This window comes from Saimiri boliviensis, chromosome 9 (assembly GCF_048565385.1).
Source record: "Saimiri boliviensis isolate mSaiBol1 chromosome 9, mSaiBol1.pri, whole genome shotgun sequence".
Classification (NCBI taxonomy): domain Eukaryota; kingdom Metazoa; phylum Chordata; class Mammalia; order Primates; family Cebidae; genus Saimiri; species Saimiri boliviensis.
The window spans coordinates 86,287,509-86,307,615 of record NC_133457.1 but is presented as its reverse complement, the minus strand read 5'-3'; the positions used below and the strand labels follow the sequence as shown (position 1 = coordinate 86,307,615).

Below are 20,107 nucleotides of genomic sequence, written 5' to 3'. Positions count from 1 at the left end.
TAATTACACATAACCCCCCCCCCCCCCCCCGCCTGCCTTATCTGTGCACTCCTGGGAGCGGGTCACAAATGTCATCCTCTGTCTTTCGTGTTCCAATTTAAAAAAAAAAAAAATGTTGACAGGCCTGGTGGTTCCACCTTTCCTAAGTAATTGATCATCGTGGCTGTTGTGTAACCGTTTGTCAGGAAAGAGTAGAATTTGTTTTATTTTTAACTTTTGCAGTTAATTAAAAAATGGTTTTAAGCTCTTGGAATTTAATTCAAAAGTTTTCTTTGTCCTGTTCTCACAATTTTTCTGAAATTTGAGTTTATATCAAAACGAGAAAGCATCAAAGCAATAGGAAAAAATCAACTTCATGCTTAAATGGACCTTCCGTAGGTACATGACATTAGTTTGATGAACATCATCATTTTTGAAATGTAATTAATTTTCATGTTGAGTTGAGACTGAATCATTCAGGTGGGATTTGAACCTTTCACAGTCTCTCATCCTCCTGCCCATTTTCCCTTTCCTTTATCTGATACTCATGAGTAATAACAAAAGCAACAGCTAACATTTATGAAGTAGAAAGTAATTTTATTAGGAGTAAAAAGGCTTGTGGAAGTTAAACTTAACTGGCCTTGCCATATTCTTGGAATTTTCCTTTAAAAAAAAAAAAAATCCTAGGAATGTGTTGTCATTATACCTGACTAGCTCTTAGGAGTAAACCCTAGACGTGTTTCCTTATGTACCGGCCCAATGGAGGAGGGCCTAGACTTGTTAGCCCCAGCCTGAAGACTCAGAAGAGAAAAATCTTTGATACCCACATGAAGATCCACACTCAACGAGAGTGGCTGGCAAGTGTTTGCCCGACTGGTCGTATTGCCCTAGGCTCAGCATATCTGTGTTGTCACATTAGATTTTTTTGTTATTTGGGGTTTTTCTTATAAACATAGATGCAAACATTTCAGATACTCACAAGCTATGTAACCAAATGCAGCCCAGCTCAAAGTTGATATTCCCTAAGCTTTCCTTTATGCACATGACTTAAACACATGACAATATTTGCCTATTATTTTATTTTAATCTGTGCAAGGAAAGAAAGGTAGTGATACATCAGTGAATTGTTCAGATGGATTTCTGTGTCTGTTGGGCTTTCCATATTCTCTATTTTTTATAATAATAAATTTAGGATGATGTCTAAAGACTAAAAAGTAGATTCAGATTTTACTTACTGCTTTAACTTATTTAAAAGTCCAGTTTTTAGAAGGAGTCAGTAGATTGATTTTCCTGGCATGCTAACGTGAGACATTTAATTTTTATAATGTAATCTTATGTTCATTAGCTTTGTGGTGGAACCAGATAAACTAAATGGCATTTAAAAAGTGATTCTGAGCTGGGCGCAGTGGCTCACTCCTGTAATCCTAGCACTTTGGGAGGCTGAGGCGGGTGGATTACTTGAAGTCAGGAGTTCAAAACCAGGCTGGCCAACAGGGTGAAACTCCGTCTCTACTAAAAAACAAAAAAAATGAGCCAGGTGTGGTGACAGGCACCTGTAATCCCAGCTACTAGGGAGGCTGAAGGTAGATAATTGCTTGAACCCGGGAGGTGGAGGTTGCAGTGAGCTGAGATCACGCTTCTGCCCTCCAGCTTGGGCAACAGAGTGAGACTCCATCTCAGAAAAAAAGTGATTCTGATTACTCATTCTTTTTTTTTCTTTAATCCTACTTGTGTTAGAATTCCATATCTCTAAGAAAGAAGGAATATCAAAACTATTGAAGGTTCAAGGACCCTCTCCCATAATTGCTATCATAGAAAATATTTCTTTCAATTCTAATCCACCTGAATATAAACCAACTCAAGCCAAAATGAGCAAAGTTCTCAGTACCAGAAGAATTTCATGAGTTTGGGAAGCATTTTGAATCTCTGCCCTCAGTTTGGTAATTGTTTCATTTCTCTGCTAATGAAGAAGTCCAAGACCATATGCAGACTACAGAGGTTCCACCTATGGAGCAGAAGTTGGGAGCAGACCAGCAGGGTTGGCAGCCTGAAGATTCTCGTTCTCTCTTGTTGCAGTCTCAGCTGCTGAGGTAGCACTCAGACATAGAGCATGGTGGTTCTCAAAAGTTTTGGGGATCCATACTCTGAACAGGCTGACACTCAGCCTATCTACTGTTTAAGGGAATTTAGGATGTTTTTGGAAACAATAGTGCAGGAAGGTTTGCCTGTGCTGCCTGCCCCAGAGTAAGGCGGTGCAGCCTCAGACGCACTGGTTGGAGATTTGACGCACAGTAATACACTGGCTGGTCCTTTCAAAGTTTCGGGTATGAGTTTGTACATATGTATAATCCAATGAATCTTTGAGCTTTTTTCTTTGTGTGGTCTGTTTACACATTTGGAAATATCAGTGGATATAGTTCCATTGGTGTTTTGTGGCTTTTAGCTTTTGATTTCCCTCTGGGGCTACTGCCATGATGTTAACCTTTGATGAAGTTAAGAGTATCAGAGGGTAGAAGAAAATGATTACTAGTGGTTAACAATGTCCTGACGTGTTAGGAATTTGGGAGGAGTGCGCATTTCTATGGAGTCTGAGTGCTCACTTGGTAAGAAGCTCCCTGACCACATGTAAATTGAGAAATAGATTGCAAAATCGGTTTTGATTAAAATGGGAATTTGAGCCTGCCACTGAGAAGCAACCAACTTGCTATAAATTATTTATGGCATGAGCATAGGCTTTAGTATAGAGGCTGTAAGCCTTTTTCCATCTTGCTTTAAAAATTGATTTGATTATAAAAAGAAAATTAATTTTGCTATTGAAACAAATCTTCAAAAAGGGGTTTTGTTCCTAAAGTGACTCTAAGGTAGAAAATAAAAATTCCCAAGACTTTTCCAAAAAATCAACTTTGCAGCTGAATTCTGCAAAAAAGCATAAATGCTGAACCCTGAGTAAAACAGTTTATCATATTGTATACATGAGATGTTTATTACAAAGAGTACATCAGTGGTATATAAGGAGCATATTTTTGTGGAGTCCTCAGCTTTACAAACATATTTAGGTTTATTCCTGTGCTAACTAGGTTATATCGTATCTCCCTGTTTAGACTGTACATGGATAGTCCACTGAGCAATGTGACGTGAAGGTGGATGGGCCTAGTAGATAGATAGCAGGCCGCTGCCAAGCTTCCAGCATTGACTCCTTTTCTGGGACCATCACATGCCCACCTCTCCCCACCCATCACAGCTGCTATGTCTTGTTGTGGGATCAGACCCTCACCCTTACTCCTACCTGCCATGACTTGACAGGGAAGTTCATTTGAAAGATTAAAAACGTAGATGGACAGATACCGTTTCATAAATGCTTGGAAACATGATATATTCTCTGCTTTCATTGTTTAGGGTTTGGGATATATCTCATGGACCAACATTATCTATTATATGTCCCCTATAGTCTTATTTGTCTTTGTCTCCTTGATCTGACATGGGCTGAAAGAAGTGGATGCAGTCTTCTGTGATTCTTGTGTTTCTCTTTGCTGTTTTTAAAAATTATACCTGTTCAATAAATGTTTATTCCTTGTTTCCCATGTGCCAGGAATGGTTCTCACCTGTGGGGACCAAATTCCGAATAAGACTGACAAAGTCCTTGGTCTCATGGAGGTGACATTTCAGGCAGTGTTAGACAGACACCGCACAAGGAAAGAAGAAAGATAATTGCAGACACTGAGACGTGTGACAAAGAAAATAAAAGACGGTAACTTGTGTCTAGTGACTGGGGGTGGTTCCTGCTTAAAGAAGATGGTCAGAGAGCCTTGAACTTTCAAGTTGAACTCTGGGCGAAAAGAGAGCAGTACCTCCTAGGGTCTGGAGGAAATGGTTCTAGCAGAGAGAACAGCAGGTACCAAGCCTTTGAGACAGAAGCAAATGTGGTGTATCAGAGGAGCAAACTTCATAGTCTTTTCCCTGTACGTGTAAGCTGTTGGATTCTCAGGATAGTTTTCATTTCTTTAAAGCTTTTATTCAACATCACTACACATGCCCTGCTTCATCTCCTATAACTCTAATATAAGTTTCTGACAACATCGCATCCCTGACATTGGTTTGCAACTGCCAGCAGGAATTTGCCTTTTTTATCGTGGGCCTCATCTGAGTCATCAGCTATCTGTTGACTGCAGTGGTCTCCATTGTGGGAATGTGCCAAGGTTGGGGCAGAGATTAAATGATCCACAGTGGTATGGGAAAATATAAAAACTTTTATCTGTATTTAGTTTATTGAATTCAAAACAGCTAATCAAAAGATTGGTGTCACCACCAAGAAATCTTAAGTATGGGAGGGGATGGATATATTCGTTAGCTTGGAATCATTCCACAGTGTATACATATAACATCACATTGTGCACCATAAATATACACAATTATTTGCCAATTAAAAAAAAGTTAGTCTTTGCACCCTCAGTAGGTTGATGCGTCGAAGGGCCCTCTGGGAAGGTGACATGAAGAAGGGAAGGGTCCCTCATATTGGGGGGGACCTGGCTGTGTGGTCCCTTCTTCTGTTGGCTTACCCTTGATTGGGACATAGTGCAGCCACATGCAGCAGGGTGTTGTCCTGTGGATGATTTCATAAAAACACAACCCATCTCTAGTCCTCACCTCACCCCAGGTCCCCTGGTTACATATTGTAGTGAGAATAACCAGTGTCTTAAATAGGGGTTCACATTCTTTTAGTGCCCCTCTCCAAGATGGGTGCATGTCCCAAGCTGAAATTTGGACTATGACATTTTAATTTATACTAAATAGAAGGTGAAGGAGGGGCAAAAAAGGACTTTTATAAGCCATAGGCAATTTTTTCTTTTTCTTTCTTTCTTTCTTTTTTTTTTTTTTTGAGACAGTCTCCCTCTGTTGCCTGGGCTGGAGTGGAGTGGTGCAGTCTCGGCTCACTGCGACCTCTGCCTCTCAGGTTCAAGTGATTCTCCTGCCTCAGCCTCCCGAGTACTGGGATTACAGTTGCCCACCCCTACACCCAGCTTCATTTTTTGTATTTTTACTAGAGATGGGGTTTCACCATGTTGGCCAGGCCAGTCTCAAACTCCTGACCTTGTGATTCATCTGCTTTGGCCTCCCAAAGTGCTGGGATTATAGGTGTGAGTCACTACATCTGGCCCGCAAGCAATATTTTTGTGTCAAGAAGAAACTTCATTATTTCAAAACCTCTTGGGAAAACTACGCATACCTTGCATTTGTCCAAATAAAACAGAGGCAGGGTCTGGCTCTGTTGCCCAGACTGGAGTGCAGTGGTATGATTTCAGCTCACTGCAACCTCTGCCTCACAGCCTCAAACTATCCTCCCACCTCAAATTCCAGAGTAGCTGGGACTACAGGTACATGCCACCCTGCCTGACTAGTTTTTATATTTCTGGTAGAGACGGGGTTTTGCCATATTACCCAGGCTGGTCTTGAACTCCTGGCCTCAAGTGATCCTTCTGCCTTGGCCTCCCAAAGTGCTAGGATTACAGGTATGAGCCACTGTACCTAGCCATCTCTTATTTTTTAAAAAAATTTCACCATTCTGTGTTGTCTGATATTCATATTGCCCTCCCTTTTTTTTTTAGTTATGGGTTCCCAGAACTTCCTCCAGCCTTTTGCTGGGGGTGAGAGTCTGCATGTGGAGCACAGAGTTTTGTTTCAGCTGAGGCAGGGTGAGGGTGGTGGGTCACTTCTCCCAGAGCCCCTTGAACCAACTTTGTACCTTCGGGGTAGAGGTAAACAGGGCAGAAGCCAAGGTCATGAGAGGATTTGTAAGGCCGTGGGCACCATTAGAGCTGCACCATGACCCAGGAAGGAGTGTTGGCCCTGAGTTAGGGAGTGAGCATGTACTTCCTGCCTCTTTCCTTTCTTTCTGCAATATATTTATTGAGCACCTTCTACGGGCTAGGCATTGGTAAGCATTAGGGCATCAATCGTCAATAACTAACAAAAATAGATGCAGACCTTATTGTCTCTGGGGGAAGCTGGCAGTCAGATCAATTACACAGAAGCAGGAAAAAATTGCAATCTTGAGACATGTTTCAAAAAGAGGTACCTGATGCTGCCTGCAAGATAAAAAGGGTAGGTTACCCTGGTCTGGACCTTAGAAGGTTTCCATAAAGAAGGCACCTCGAGTCAAGGCTGAGCCTGCTGGAAGGTGGGGTGGAAGAAGGAATGGGGAGCTCCTTCCAGCAGAGCCAAGGTCTGTCTGCTTTGTCCTGCTCTATGTTTAGCTTCTGGCACAAGACTGGCGTTTGGTGTATGCTCAATAAGTTAAAAACAAGTGCTTGAACAGAGGCCAGCAGGGCTGGAGCAGAACACAGGGGACAGTGGATTGGCATGGTACTGGGGAAGCTGGCAGGGGCCAGACCTTACCATGGAGGCTTGTAGGTTATCACGTACTTATAGGAGACCACATAGGTTATCATGAAAGGAGACCACATAGGTTGTTAAGAAAATCAAGATAATTTTTAGAGCAAAAGGGGGAGCTATTAATAATTATGCCTGGATAGAAAGGTATAAAATGCAACTGACTTGGGTGTACTGGGATACGGTCAGCCTCTTACCAGCTACCTAGGATTTTAGTCTTTATTCTGAGAGGAGTGGAAGGCCCCTCCAAGGTTTTCAGCTGAGATGAGGTTTGGGGTGTGGAGGCAGGGCATGGCATGGCATGATCACTCTGGCAACAGACTGGTAATAGACTGAATGTGAATTGTTGCTGGAGAGAGAGACCGTGGAAGATGGTGGCAGAAGTCCAGGCTGGAGCAGGTGGTGGCTTGGCCTGGAGGCATGGAAGGGGTTAGAGGTGATGAGTTGCAAATGGCTGCTGAGGAAGGGAAGTGTCAGGGTCTCAGAACTGGATACGTCCTAGCGCCATTGGCTGAGTCAAAACAGGAGGAGGGAGCAGGTATGGTAAGAACATGTAGTGTTTGTTTGCTTTTTGTTTTTTGTTTTGTTTTGTTTTTTGAGACGAAGTCTTGCTCTGTCGCCCAAGCTGTAGTGGTGCGATCGCAGCTCACTGCAACCTCTGCCTTCCGGGTTCAAGAAATTATCCTGCCTCAGCCTCCCAAGTAGCTGGGATTATAGGCATGTGCCACCACACCCAGCTAATTTTTGTATTTGTATTTGTATTTTTAAATTTTTTTATTTTAAGACAAAGTCTCTGTCACCAGGCTGGAGTGCAGTGGCGCAGTCTTGGCTCACAGCAACCTCTGCCTTCCAGGTTCAAGCGTTCTCATGTCTTTGCCTGCCGAGTAGCTAGGATTACAAGAGTCTGCCACCACACCCAGCTAATTTTTGTATTTTTAGTAGAGACGGGGTTTCACCATGTTGGCCAGGCTGTTCTCAAACTCCTGACCTCAGGTATCCACTAGCCTTGGCCTCTCAAAGTGCTGGGATTACAGGTGTGAGCCACCATGCCTGGCCTAATTTTTGTATTTGTAGTAGAGATGGGATTTCACCATGTTGGCCAGGCTGGTTTCAAGCTCCTTACCTCAAGTGATCCGCCTGCCTCAGCTTCCCAAAGTGCTGGGATTACAGGCATGAGCCACCACACCTGGCTCAGGAACATGTAGTTTTGTTTAGAGTAAGAGTCAAGGTATGAACTTAAGAGGTTTCATTCTTAATCTTATGAATTCCCAAACCAGGAGAGAATAATGTAACTACCTGTGTTGCGTGCACGTTCATGCTCTGTCCTCACCCCTCCACCCAGGTGTTCACTACTCACTTATGCCTGAATTTTATTAACTAAAAAGAAGTTCTTTCCTTCACTGGATATGAATATGTTTAAAAAGCAAATATTGGCCAGGCACGATGGCTCATGCCTATAATCCCAGCACTTTGAGAGGCTAAGGTGGGAGGATCACTTGAGGCCAGGAGTTCAAGACCAGCCTGGCCAACATGGTGAAACCTCATCTCTACTAAATATACAAATATTGGCCGCATGTGGTGGTTCACGCTTGTAATCCCAACTACTTGGGAGGCCGAGGCAGGAGAATTGCTTGAACCCAGGAGATGGAGATTGCAGTAAGCTGAAATCACTCCACTGCACTCCAGCCTGGGTGACAGAGCAAGACTCTGTATCAAAAACATAAATAAATAAGTAAAATAAAAAGCAAATATTGACTAAACTTGCATAGCAGATGAAATGGTTTCAAATGGACAAGGATGTCGTATTTTGGGGAATGCTTTGTTTTGAGAAAGTTTGCAGACCCTGAGCTGGAAACATGCTGTTTAGAAAGATGAGCCTGGAAACACTAGTGAGGGAGAAAAGTAAGCAGAAATGGGCGCTGAAGACTCCACCAAGGGAGTCTGAAAAGCCAGGACGCTGCACGTGAACTCGAACTTGAATGTAGGATAGCTCTTACGGTATCTATAATTTGCAGACTTCTTACTATACTATTTACATAACAATTCTCCACTCAGAGATCTTTAACACACCTTGTTTTCTGGAATGTGAAGCGTTTTATAGTTAGTATAGACACGATAGAGGATAACTTTAAAATGTGGTGAATAGGGTTAGGTGCTGGTGGCTCATACCTGTAATCCCAGCATTTTGTGAGGCTGAGGCAGGAGGATCACTTGAGACCAGGAGTTTGAGGCCAGCCTGGACAGCATAGCAAGACCTTGTCTCTTTTTTATTAAAAAAATAAATAAATAAATAAATAAAAATAAACATGGTGAGTCGGTCACAGTGAGCAGTGCTTCTGTGTCATCAGTTACAAATATTGGAACAGTTTTGATTTTTCAGTCGCCTGTTAGTTCATCCAAGAAAAAGGAAAGGCAGAGAGCTTTGTTTCTTTGCATGTGTGACACTCAGAATCCAGCAGTTCTGCAGACTGTTTCCTAAGGTCTGGCTCCTGTGGCATACGTTACCTTGGCTGCAGGTAACTTTGTTCTTTGTGAGTAATGCCAGTCTGGCTACCATTGCCCTCTTCTGGTAAGGGGCTAATGCTACAAATGTACTGAGTTTTACAAGGAAGGAAAACTCAAGCTCATTTTTCACTTTGGTCAACTGTGCTATGCCAGCTGGCATAAATCCCTACAATGAAATGAATGTTTGGTTTAGAATGTTGTAATGTATACTCAGACCATGGAACCATGTGAGGGTCTAACCTTATTTACAGTTTTGGCTTTGAGGACTACCTTGGGTATCCATATCATTTCCCACAGTTGGGCCACTTTCAGTTTGGCAAAAAAGATTTCTTTCAGCCTTTTCTCTGCCTATGAAACCCTGTCTGGCTGCTTCATTAGCTAACACATGTGTGAATCTGCATCATTGATAATGGCAGCAAATGCAAGGAATATGGTTTTAATCAAATTTTAGTATCTAATATCTCTGAAGCTTAGGGCACAGAACATTAGAGGCCTGGGATAAACAATTCATATTCAATAGGAGCATTTTAGCATTTCTTGGTGACATATTTACACAATTTATAATTTAGAGATGAGTTTATGTTACATGGTAAAACTTGAGAGTATGATGAAATAATGCCCTGCACTAGGAAGGGGCAATGAGAATATGGGGCTACTATGGCAGTTTAGGCAAGAACTACTTTAAGGGGCATCTTTGTTGCCCTACCCAGTGCTTAATTTTTTGTGACCAATCTTTGGTTGGCACCTCCCTTTCCCTCCCCACTGGGAAGAAGGTAAGTACTCCAGTCAACTAAGTGAGCTTTGTGTTTAACAGAACCCATAATGAATACTTAGAAAGGAAACACTATTTCATGAGGCATGTAAGTACTGCCTTACTATAACCCTTTTTAAAATTTAGGTTCTTAAGTAATCCATTAGGCTGCTATTTGGCCTGAAGGATATCACAGATAAAAGATAGCTACCATACATGATGCTGATCTTTTTAAGCTGGATCAATTTGATATTTACATTTCAGTTGATCCATATAATTTTCTAGGAATTGACTAGCAACAGGAAATAAATCTAATATCATTATCTCCTTTCGACATTAGTAATACATGAGAAGAATCCTTAAGTTTTACTCCTTTGCAAATACCCCATCAAATTACCCAAAATAAAAATGGTTAGGTAGCAAAGTCTCTCAAGAGAAGGGACAACATGATCATTTAGATTTCTACAAAAGTAATGAGATAGCCTGTTTTTAAAATGTTATCTGTTCACAATTCCTGCATTTGTTTTTTAATTCCTTCCTCCCTGCCTCCATCTCTTCCTTCATTGGTTTAGGCTCTATTAAAAGCTAACAGTGATATAAGAATGCTTTATAGAGCTGGGGTAGGTTGTCAGCTGGCCAGGTGATGAATCATGGAATAGAATTCCTTCTGTGACCAAATTAAACCCTAATCCCATGAAGAAAGCCCTCATTGACAATTTCTGGCAATGTAAAAGCTAAGAGGACCCTTTCTTTGTTGTTCCAGGCAGCTGGGAGGATGAGCAGCATCCACACTCTTTGGCTGAGCATTTTGTAGTACCTCTTTGACCCAGGGCCATTTGTCTGTCTTTTTCTTCCTCCTCTTGGCCTTTGAACCCTGAAAATTCTCCAGGGCTAAGTCAGCTGGCTCCCTGCAAAAGCTTTTAGACCGGGGTTTCTCTCCTTTGGCACTAATGACAGTAAAGACCAGATGATGCCTTGTGGTGGGAGCTGTCCTGTGTGAGCATAGGATATTTAGCAGTGTTCCTGGAGTCTACCCATTAGATGCCAGCTGTGACAGCCCTAAATGTTTCCAGACATTGTACACAGGGAGGAGGGGAGCAAAATCACCTCCTGATTAAGAATCTAAAATTACAGTTCTAGATTCTGAGTGATACAGCCCTTCATCGTCTTCCTTTTTGGGGGTGGGGGTGGCGGGGACAGAGTCAGGCTGGAGTGTAGTGCTGCCATCTTGGCTCACTGCAACCTCCGCCTCCTGAGTTGAAGCAATTCTCCTGCCTCAGGTTCCCAAGTAGCTGGGACTACATATGCATGTCACCATGCCGTGCTAATTTTTTGTATTTTTAGTAGAGATGAGGTTTCACCATATTGGCCAGTCTGGTCTCAAACTCCTGACCTCAAGGGATCCGCCTGCCTTCGCCTCCCAAAGTGCTGGAATTACAGCGTGAGCCACTGCACCCAGCTTTCTTTGGCTGTATTATTTTGAGGTAAACTGTATTGTCACATTTCACCAGTAGGTGCTGATTCATGGCACACAGTGGATTGTATGTAGCCTGAAAGTTTCTTAATTTAAGAAATTAAGGGTGAGGAACAAGTTTCCTGTTGAGAGCTAATGCCCAAGGCAGAATTAATCAGGAGTCACATACCAAAAATAATTTAGTGTCTTTTTATCTCACCAAAGAAAAATACTCAGTTCCTCTGTTAGATTAGCAGCAGGCACTATGAAACTTTATTTCCTAAAAATAACTAAATGTAAAGTTTACATTTATCACATTAAGGCAGAGGTGATGAAGGAAGTGTACAGGCAGGCAAATGAAAGATGAAGAAAAAGTAGAATCTGATTTAGAAAGAAATAAGGTATTCAAGGAATATGGAAAAGAGAGTGAAGGCAGAAACAGAAGAATTTGAGTGTTTTAGAAATATTACCTGCTGCCCATATAGTTGTAGGATTCTCATGAAAATGTATCCCTTGTTACCTACCATGTTTTAAAGGGATTAGAAGAGTTGCCAGTGTTCACAGAGCGTGAGTTGCTCTATTTAGTAAATCTGCAGGGAATCTGGTCTAAATAGCAGAATTGGAGTAGAGGGTGACATTTGCAGGTGCAAAGAGGCTCATTATATTTTAGTTTATTTAAAAAAGAAAATAGCCATCACCAGCAAGGGCGGGTGGAATCAAGCAGACACTGGGATCTGTTTCCCGATCTCTAATGTGTAAGGAAAAACAAGGTAGTTTTCTGCTTCTGTTTTTCATTTTATAAATGTGAAAGGTGAGCCGTGGTGGCTCATGCCTGCGATCCCAGCAGTTTGGGAGGCCAAGGCGGGCGGATCTCTTGAGGTCAGGAGTTCAAGATAAGTGTGAAAGGTATGGAATTTACTTAAAACAAGGAATAATTATTAAACTGTTCAGAGTTTATGTAGGCTCTGAATTTAAATAGTTGAAGGTAATCATCTCAGCAGTGGGTCTCAGCCCAGCCAGCACATTAGAATCGGGTAGGGAGCTTTTAAAATATACTGATGCCCAGGCCCCACCCTGAGAGTCTGATTTTATTTCATTGGCATAGAATTTGGACAGAGTTATTACTTTAAAAGCTCCCCAGGTGATTCTGGGGTACTGCCAGGGTTGCAAACCGCTCTTCTAGGCCAGTGAATTTCAAAGTGTGGTCTCTAGACCAACAGCATCAGCATCACCTGGGAGTCTGTTAGAAATGCACATTCTCAGTCTCACCCCAGGTTTAAGTCTCATTGTGGGGTTCAGCTTTAGCAATTTGTGCTACTTTTTGTTTTTAAAATACGTAGCCAAGCACAAAGCTGATCAATGTGTGTTTTTAACAAGCCCTCCTGGTGAGAAACGCTGTGTCAGGCGATGGGTAGTGGTGTTTTGAAGACATTTAATCCTTAGAATCATGGGTACGTAACAGTGGATGCTGGAAATATTACTCTGAAGGGTATGCTATCAAGTTCAATTGCCTCAGGAGGTTCTTCCCTTATCGGAGGAGGATGCCTGAGAGATGTAACTTTCCCCTGAGAGCCTTTATAAGGCTTAATTGCTAATGTGTAGGTAGCAGCTGATACTGACTTGTCCCTCCCACTCGTTTCAGCCAAGCTTTCAACCTCACTCCAAATATTCTTAATTAATGATCTTCAGCTTCTGAAGCCATTTCATCAGTGGTCTCCTGTCTCAGCACGTTTCCCCTTTGAGCATTCCTTGAAGAGGGTGTTATTCCCAGCAGTCAATTAGAAAAGGAAAGTAGAGGTGGCTCTAAACAAGTCCTGTGACCAATTAACGACCTCCCTTTATTCCTCTTTGTAGTTCTCTAAAAATGGGTCAGAGGAAGAAAAACTGGGCTCTCACCAGCAGACCTCGCCTGTGTTTGTCTAACATACTTCTGTCCCATTTCAATTTCCTGCCTTAGGCATGAATTGGTTGAAGATTCTCTTTGAACTCTTACTCATTCTGTAGAAATTCTCTGTGATGAAAATAGTCACAGGACTGTTTCCTGAGTTCTAGAAGCAGAGCAGAATAGTGAGTGAAATTCAGCACCAAACTTTAAGGTTCATTCTCAGCAAAACTAAGGGATTATTTTACATTGGATGAATTTTGAATTTTGTTTTCTAATATGATAAAGCTGAGTGAGGGTGAAAGGTGAAGGGAAACAAACTTCTTAATCCTTTGTTGGTAACAGTTTTTATTGCTTCATTTTCTATTTACAAGGAAAACACCTTTAAAATAAAACAATTATATTAGATCAGCATCTTCCTTGGTAAAGTTCAAAGAAATTTCCCAGGTTAGTCCCTGTCATTCCCTCACATGCAGTCCTTAGGCGCCTTCTGGAATTCCCTGTGGGATGGGATTCCCCTTGCATCACTGGGCACTTCCTATTATGAGGTTCCTGATGTTGTTTGCCCTTTGTGGTTTTAGTCTCTTGCTAAAGTAATAGAACCAGGATTTCTGAACCAAGAGTCACTTTAGGGAAGTATCTAGGCTCTCCAGTGTGGCCGTGACTAGTTTACATGTAGCTATTTAATAAATTCACTGCTTATTAACCAATTTAATTAGAATTTTTTAAAAAATTTTAAATCTACACTAGCCTCGTTTCAGATACTCAGTAGCCACATGTGGCTTGAAGCGAAGGTATTAGACATTGTAGATAGAGAACATGTGCATCATCACAGAATATTATTGGACAACAGCGGTCAATTTTGTCACCCTTGTTAAATAAGACTGAGAATGATATTTGTTAACTACTCCCAAGTAGTTAATTCCTATATGTGGATACTGTACTGTATGTATTATTTTTGAATTTAATCATAATATTTCTGGGAGGGTAGGGATTATTGCTCCCATAGTACAGATAAAGGGATTAAGATTCAGAGAGACAGAAACTTGGTTGGCCCTGGTTCCGTGGCCAGTAAGTGGGGCAGCCAGTGTTTGCATATATACATATCTGCATGACTCTAAAGCCCATGCTTTGTATGTTAAAGTGTCACTTAAAAGTTAAGTTCTCAGATTTTTGAGGTCTATAAGCTCACATCTTTAGGGACAAACTGGGGGAAAAAAAAAACAACAACAAAAGCCTGGAAACCAATGGTGCATTGGATGGCTGAAGTAACTGAACCAATGCAACAAGCCAGCAGCAGATCCTTTCCTATGTAGTTTTCATCACTCCTCACAGGGAGACCAGTGGCCCTGATAATAGTGCAATTTTTGTTCAGTTGCCCATTTTAATAGGCTGTGTGTCAATAGAGTTTTCTCCCATGGGTTGAGTGGCCAGCACATCACCCTCTTCAGCAGATAACTTTCTGTTTGGAAAGCCCTGCCGGTCTGATCGTCTTCCTTAGGTGGAGCCAGTACCTGTCTTCTTATGGTTTCTCTGCTTCACCTGGTTCTCTATCCCTTAAAGCCCTAGAGAACTAAGAAGGATTATTCTTCCACCTTTGAATTCCGTGTTAATATTATATTATCCTGGCTATTCTGTTTTAAGTTAATCATTTTACTTTCTTCTGATGCTCATGACATGCTTTTAAGTGTTGCTGTTATCCTGATCACTCTCATTTGGGGATGTGACAGCTTGTCTCAATTTCAATATTGAGAGTAATTGAGCACTAAATCCATAAAGCCTCATCCTGTCACTTATCTTGGCTGCCGCTGTTAAGGTAGCCACGATGAAATTAACATCTACAGCCATGGCACTATGCTCCCTGCTCACAGTACTTATGCTTGACTTGGGCTGTCAGTTTTTTGGAGCCAAATGTTGTATGACCCTTACATATATCCTGGTTAAATTCTCTCTAGTTAGATTCCCTCTGAATCACAGAGCTCCAGTTTTAGGGTTTTGTTTCCCAGATCCAGTTTTTGCTACCCCAGATATTCACTGTCCCCTTCTGTACAGTGTCATCCACCTGTTTTGTGGGCATGTCCTCTTTGTATTCATCCATGCCAGTGCTGGAAATGCAGACCAAGACCAGGGTCGAGGAAGAAGCTGTTCACCGTCTTTGTCCAGGTTGTTGTTTGGCCATTTCTGGGTCCTGTGGTTATGGCTGTTTAACTGGTTATGATTCCACCTGTCATTTCATCCACTTCTATTTTTCTGTTTTAATCACCAGGACTCATTTGTTCATTCATAGATTCATTTCATTAACATTTATTGAGCTTTTGTGTGTCAGGCCCTTTCAAAGGTAGAACTGTTAGGGTTTGTTAATAGATTGGATGTGTAATATAAGAGAAAGAGCGGCATCAAAAATAACTTCAACATTTTTTGACCTGAGCAACTGGAAGAATGGAGTTACCATGTTTGAGGGTAAATATTAATATTTTGGTTTTGAACCTGTTAAGTTGTAGATGTCTATTTGACATCCAAGTGGAGATGCACAGTAGGCAATTGGATATATGCATCTGGAGGCGAGAGGGAGGTCCAGGCTACAGCAGAAACACTAGGAGCTCTCAGCACCTAAACTGCCCAGTATTTGAAACCTTGACACTGATGAGAGTGCAGTTGGAAGTAAGAAGAGGTTTAAGGACTGAGCCCTGGACTCTCCAGTGTTTAGAGGCCAAAGAGATGGGATAAGCCAGCGAAGGAGACTGAGAAAGTGTGGCCAGTGAGGAGGGAGGAGAACCAGGAAAGCTGACTTCTGGTGTCCGGAGAAATTAAGGAAAGCAGGAAGTGAAAGAACCACTTTGTTAGATGGTGCTGAGAGGTAGAGTAGCATGAGGACCATTAACTGATCATTGGGCTTGGTGTCATGCAGACCATTGGTAACAGCGACAAAAGCTGTTTTAGTGGAGTATTGTGAATAAAAGGATGTCATGAGGAACTTCATTTGAAACCTGGCTGCCTTCACCAGTCATGGCAGCTAAGAATGTTGTCAAAGAAGAAAATGAGGTTAGTTTTTCATAATTGGATTTTCTTCAGGCTCTCTCCGAGTAGTCTGTTACGGATTAGGTATATAGCTGTGAAATCCATCTTTCTCTCCTTTTTGAAAAGTGCAGCATCATTTGTGTCTCTCTAGGTTCCCCATGTAACTCCTGTGCTCCTCCTCATCCCAGTGGTCGAGCCAGGCTGCGGTGCCCTGGGATGGACTCCTCTGAGCCCAGTGAACTCATTCAAGAATTTAAATGCAGTTATAGCTGCTTCTTAACTGTTTGGAATTTTCAGCCCCCTTTCTTTTCATTTCTGGCCTTTCCTTTCTGTTTCTTCCTAAAGCTCTCTTTTTATCCAGCAGGTAGATCTCTTTTCCCTTTAGATTTTCATCATCATTTTATCATCCTAATTCAGAGGTGAATTTTGAAGATGCTCAGCAAGGCATTATTTTATCTTTGGCTCTCACCCTGGTTACACATCACATTCACCTCTGGAGAACGTTTGTTTGTTTGTGACAGGGCGTCACTCCAGTTGCCAAGGCTGGAGTAGAGTGGAATGATCTTGGCTCACTGCAGCCTTGACTTACAGACTCAGATGATCTTCCTACCTCAGCCTCCTGAGTTGAGACTACAGGTGTGCACCACCATTCCTGCTAAATTTTTGTGTTTTTAGTAGAGATGGGGTTCCGGCATGTTGCCCAGGCTGTGCTCGAACTCCTGGACACAAGCAATCTGTCCGCCTTGGCTGTCTTCCTTTCTATTGTATAACCTCAAAAAACTTCCTGTGTTCTACAGAGAATGCTTTAAGTATTCCTCCAGGATACAGGGGGACCTGTAGCAGTGGCTCTTAAACTTCAGCATGCACCCGAATAACCTGGAGGGCTTGTTAAAACAACAGATCCTAGGCCCCCTCTCTGTAATTGCTGATTGGGTAGGTCTGAGTAGGATCCAACAATTTCCACATCAAATCAGCATCAGGAGATGCTGTGGCTGCTGATACTCTGCGAACCAGTAGTCTCTAGGCTTGAGGCTCTAGTGGGTAAATATCCCTAAGGTTGTACACACAGAGAACTTTCCTAAACTGGTAAAGCCAGGATGATGACTTTGGCCAAGGGAAGAGACAGACCTGGCATTTGACTTTGTTGGGGTTCTGCGAGGGTCTGGTTACCCTGAGCCCTGAAATAGTAGAAACCCCTCATTCTGAGGTTGTGTTTTAGTTTGCAGCCGCCTACTTCAGTGCTGTTTGTCTCCTGTAATGGTCACACTTAGCCCTATCTTTGGCCTGTCAAAATTGACACCCACTTCAGAAGAGTAAATGTCTAGCCCCCTTGATACACAGTACTCACACATTCTGTGGCACAGCTAGCTGTACATTAAAAAACAAAATAGAATTCATATAATACTAATACCCCAGAAAAACTTAAACAACAGCTGATCAAGCAGAGAGTGCCTGTCATGGCTTTATCTGGCAAGTCCTTTGTTATATTCAAAAGTAGATGAAAAGATTCTGGGGAAAAAATACCACTGTGGGGGATTCCTTAAATTATTTTACCTATAAACAAATAAACAGAATCCAGAATCCCCAAAGTATCTATCAAAGACACTGATTCTACCCACAGAGGTAGGAAAATTATGCTACCGGTCTTCCCTCTTCCTTCCTGCTTCAAGAAATCTCCCTCCAAGACAGGCCACCCTTTGGAACAATCTGCCAAGCTAGATGTTGATCACGGGGGGAATATTTACAGGGGTTTTCTTTGACTCATATGTAGTTTGTCATAAATTCCTCTAACTCACAAACTGAAAAACTTTTCTTTCATGTCAAGATTCTTCACAAATATTAATGAATATTTTCTAACATGCGAATTCTTAAAGTCAGAGCCACATTCCAAAGCTTCATGATCACACATGTTAGATCAAGTTGTGGACAAAATGTGTGGGTGCTGGTATTCTTTTTGCTTACCATACTCCAGTTTCAGATTATAGATGCCATAATTAATCCCAAACATGTTCCTGACCGGCCTGAATGTCACTAAATATGAGTGATGCTTGTGTCTCAGCCACTTCACACCCTCTCAAATCAGTGGCCTTACCAACGAGCACATCACAGTTTCTATCAGGTTATCTTTTCATTTCCTGTGCTCTCTTACAGAAATATCTAAGAGGAGAGTTCATATTTTTACTTGTAATATGGTATGATTGCAAGCCATCCGCTCTTTTTCTTCGAAGCAATGTGTGGCCAGAGGAAAACCTGGCAGAAGAATTATGAGGTATTTATTGGCTCTTAGTGGGAATAGGTGGAAACCTCTGCCCTACCTATTTGTAAATCTTATGGAACTGACAGTTCAGAATTCTTTTAAAAATCCTTGGAATTTGAGGCAAATTCTACCTTTGGAGAAAAGAAAGAAAAAAAAGCAACCAATATTTCTTCTTGAGCCCTTTGTGTGGCTGGCACGGTAGAGAAGCCTCGTGCCCACACTGCCTCATGTCATCCTCAAAACAACTCCATGAGGTAGTTTTCATTGCTGTCTTCATTTTACATTGGAGGAACTTACCCTGTGTCTTACAGCCACGGAGGCTCAGGGCTGGGATTTGAAGTCAGGTCCGTGCTGAGCCAAGCCACTGTTTTTTACTCATTACAACACCTCCAGTGTCTATGCCAGTGGCCTGTCGACTGAGGGAAGGGGCCTGCAGGTTACACTTGAAAGAATTATGTCCTGAGAACCATTAGGGAGGTTGTCTAAAGAAATGAAGTCAGTTCTTATCTTTTAAATGGAGCCCCTGGGAGCCTATTCCCAAATGTGCTCTTCATGCAGTGATAGCTTTGAGAGTTTGTGATTCAGCCTTGAATTCTACCCCAAGGTCCCAGCAGCATGTATTAAATTTAAGCAGCCCTTCATAATAACGTGGTTGACCATTACTTTATTCCGAGCAGTACTTGGCCTCCCTTCTCTAGTCTTACCCAGGGAGACTGTGAGCCACCCTACAGCACTCTAGGTCAAAACACAAAGCTCCTTTTTAATAGGATACCAGCAACAATTTATTGAAGGACATCACAGCCTCTTACTTGATTTTCTCCTCCTTTTAGAAGCTACTGCCAAACTCATTTGCTCTGCTTTTCCCTCATCTTTCTTTCTCATTCCTTTGTGTTTTACTCTTTATCTTTGTAGAATCTTTCCCCAACCATAGTAATAAATCTGTTGTGAAAAACGAGTGATTGGGAAGTTGTACATCCTTGACCTGTAGTCAGAGGTCCCACAACAGACACTAAACAGGAGACAGGAGCTCCCTCCCCTCCCGACTTCTTTTCACCTCAGACAAGTCACACCCTCCCAAGCATCCCTTTAACCCGAAAAACTTAAGCTTAAAGGAGTCGTCATCCATTTGCATCCAAGGAAGTTCTCTTTAATGGGTCTGGATTCACACTGTCGACCAGGGCTTTGTACTTGCATCTTGTTCTGCCTGTTTGACAGAAAGTGGGAAAATAGCCATTCCGATTCATGAGTGACAGTATTCTGTGCATACATGGGGCAACCTTAGTTGCAAACCATGAGCTTGATTCTGTAGTGTTTTTTGTTCTGAGTTCAGGGTGCAGGTGGGAGGGAGGTAATCCCTCCTAGAGAGAGAATAAGCCAGCCACTTAATTTTCATTACTGATGTATGTTTTCATTTAACAAACACTCTTCATGACCATCTGTGTGCCAGACCCAGTACTAGACATTGACAACCCAAAGGTAACAGAAGGCAGCTCCTCCACAAAGGCCACCTGGTGGGAAATGGATTTATATAGTCATGTGTTCTCAGCCTAGAATAAGTTCCACAACAGAAGCCTGAACCAAGTGCTGTGGCAGCGCAGAAGAACTTAATCCTGCCCGAAAGTGTTGGGCAGTGCTTCGGGGAAGAGCTCATTGGTTCCTAAGATTTTTGCCTCAACTAACTCCGCTGAGAGCCTCTATTTCCCATGTCTCATACCATGATTTTTAGCCATGTGACTGGCATTTGCTGTCATTGGTTACCGAGACTAAACCATGCCCACAGAGATCAACACAGCAGGAAATGCGCTCTCCACCTCTCTATTCCAAAGCAGCAGTGGATTTTACTTTATGTGTAGGTAGAATCCAAGTAAAAGATTG

At 42.2% G+C, this 20,107-nt stretch overlaps 1 protein-coding gene across 4 annotated transcripts in view; it reads left to right on the top strand.

The window, feature by feature from the left end:
- The window catches only part of SLX4IP (SLX4 interacting protein), a 195,668-nt gene that overhangs the window by 86,755 nt on the left and 88,806 nt on the right, over nt 1-20,107 (top strand). The window contains exon 1 of one of the 4 annotated variants that reach the window (XM_074406235.1): nt 55-18,244. The exons of the other annotated variants lie outside the window; for them this stretch is intronic. Within the exon in view, the coding sequence (XP_074262336.1) occupies nt 18,170-18,244 (75 nt within the window). The 5' untranslated portion in view covers nt 55-18,169. Of the gene's footprint in view, nt 1-54; nt 18,245-20,107 lie in introns of those variants that run through there. 4 annotated transcript variants of the gene reach the window in all.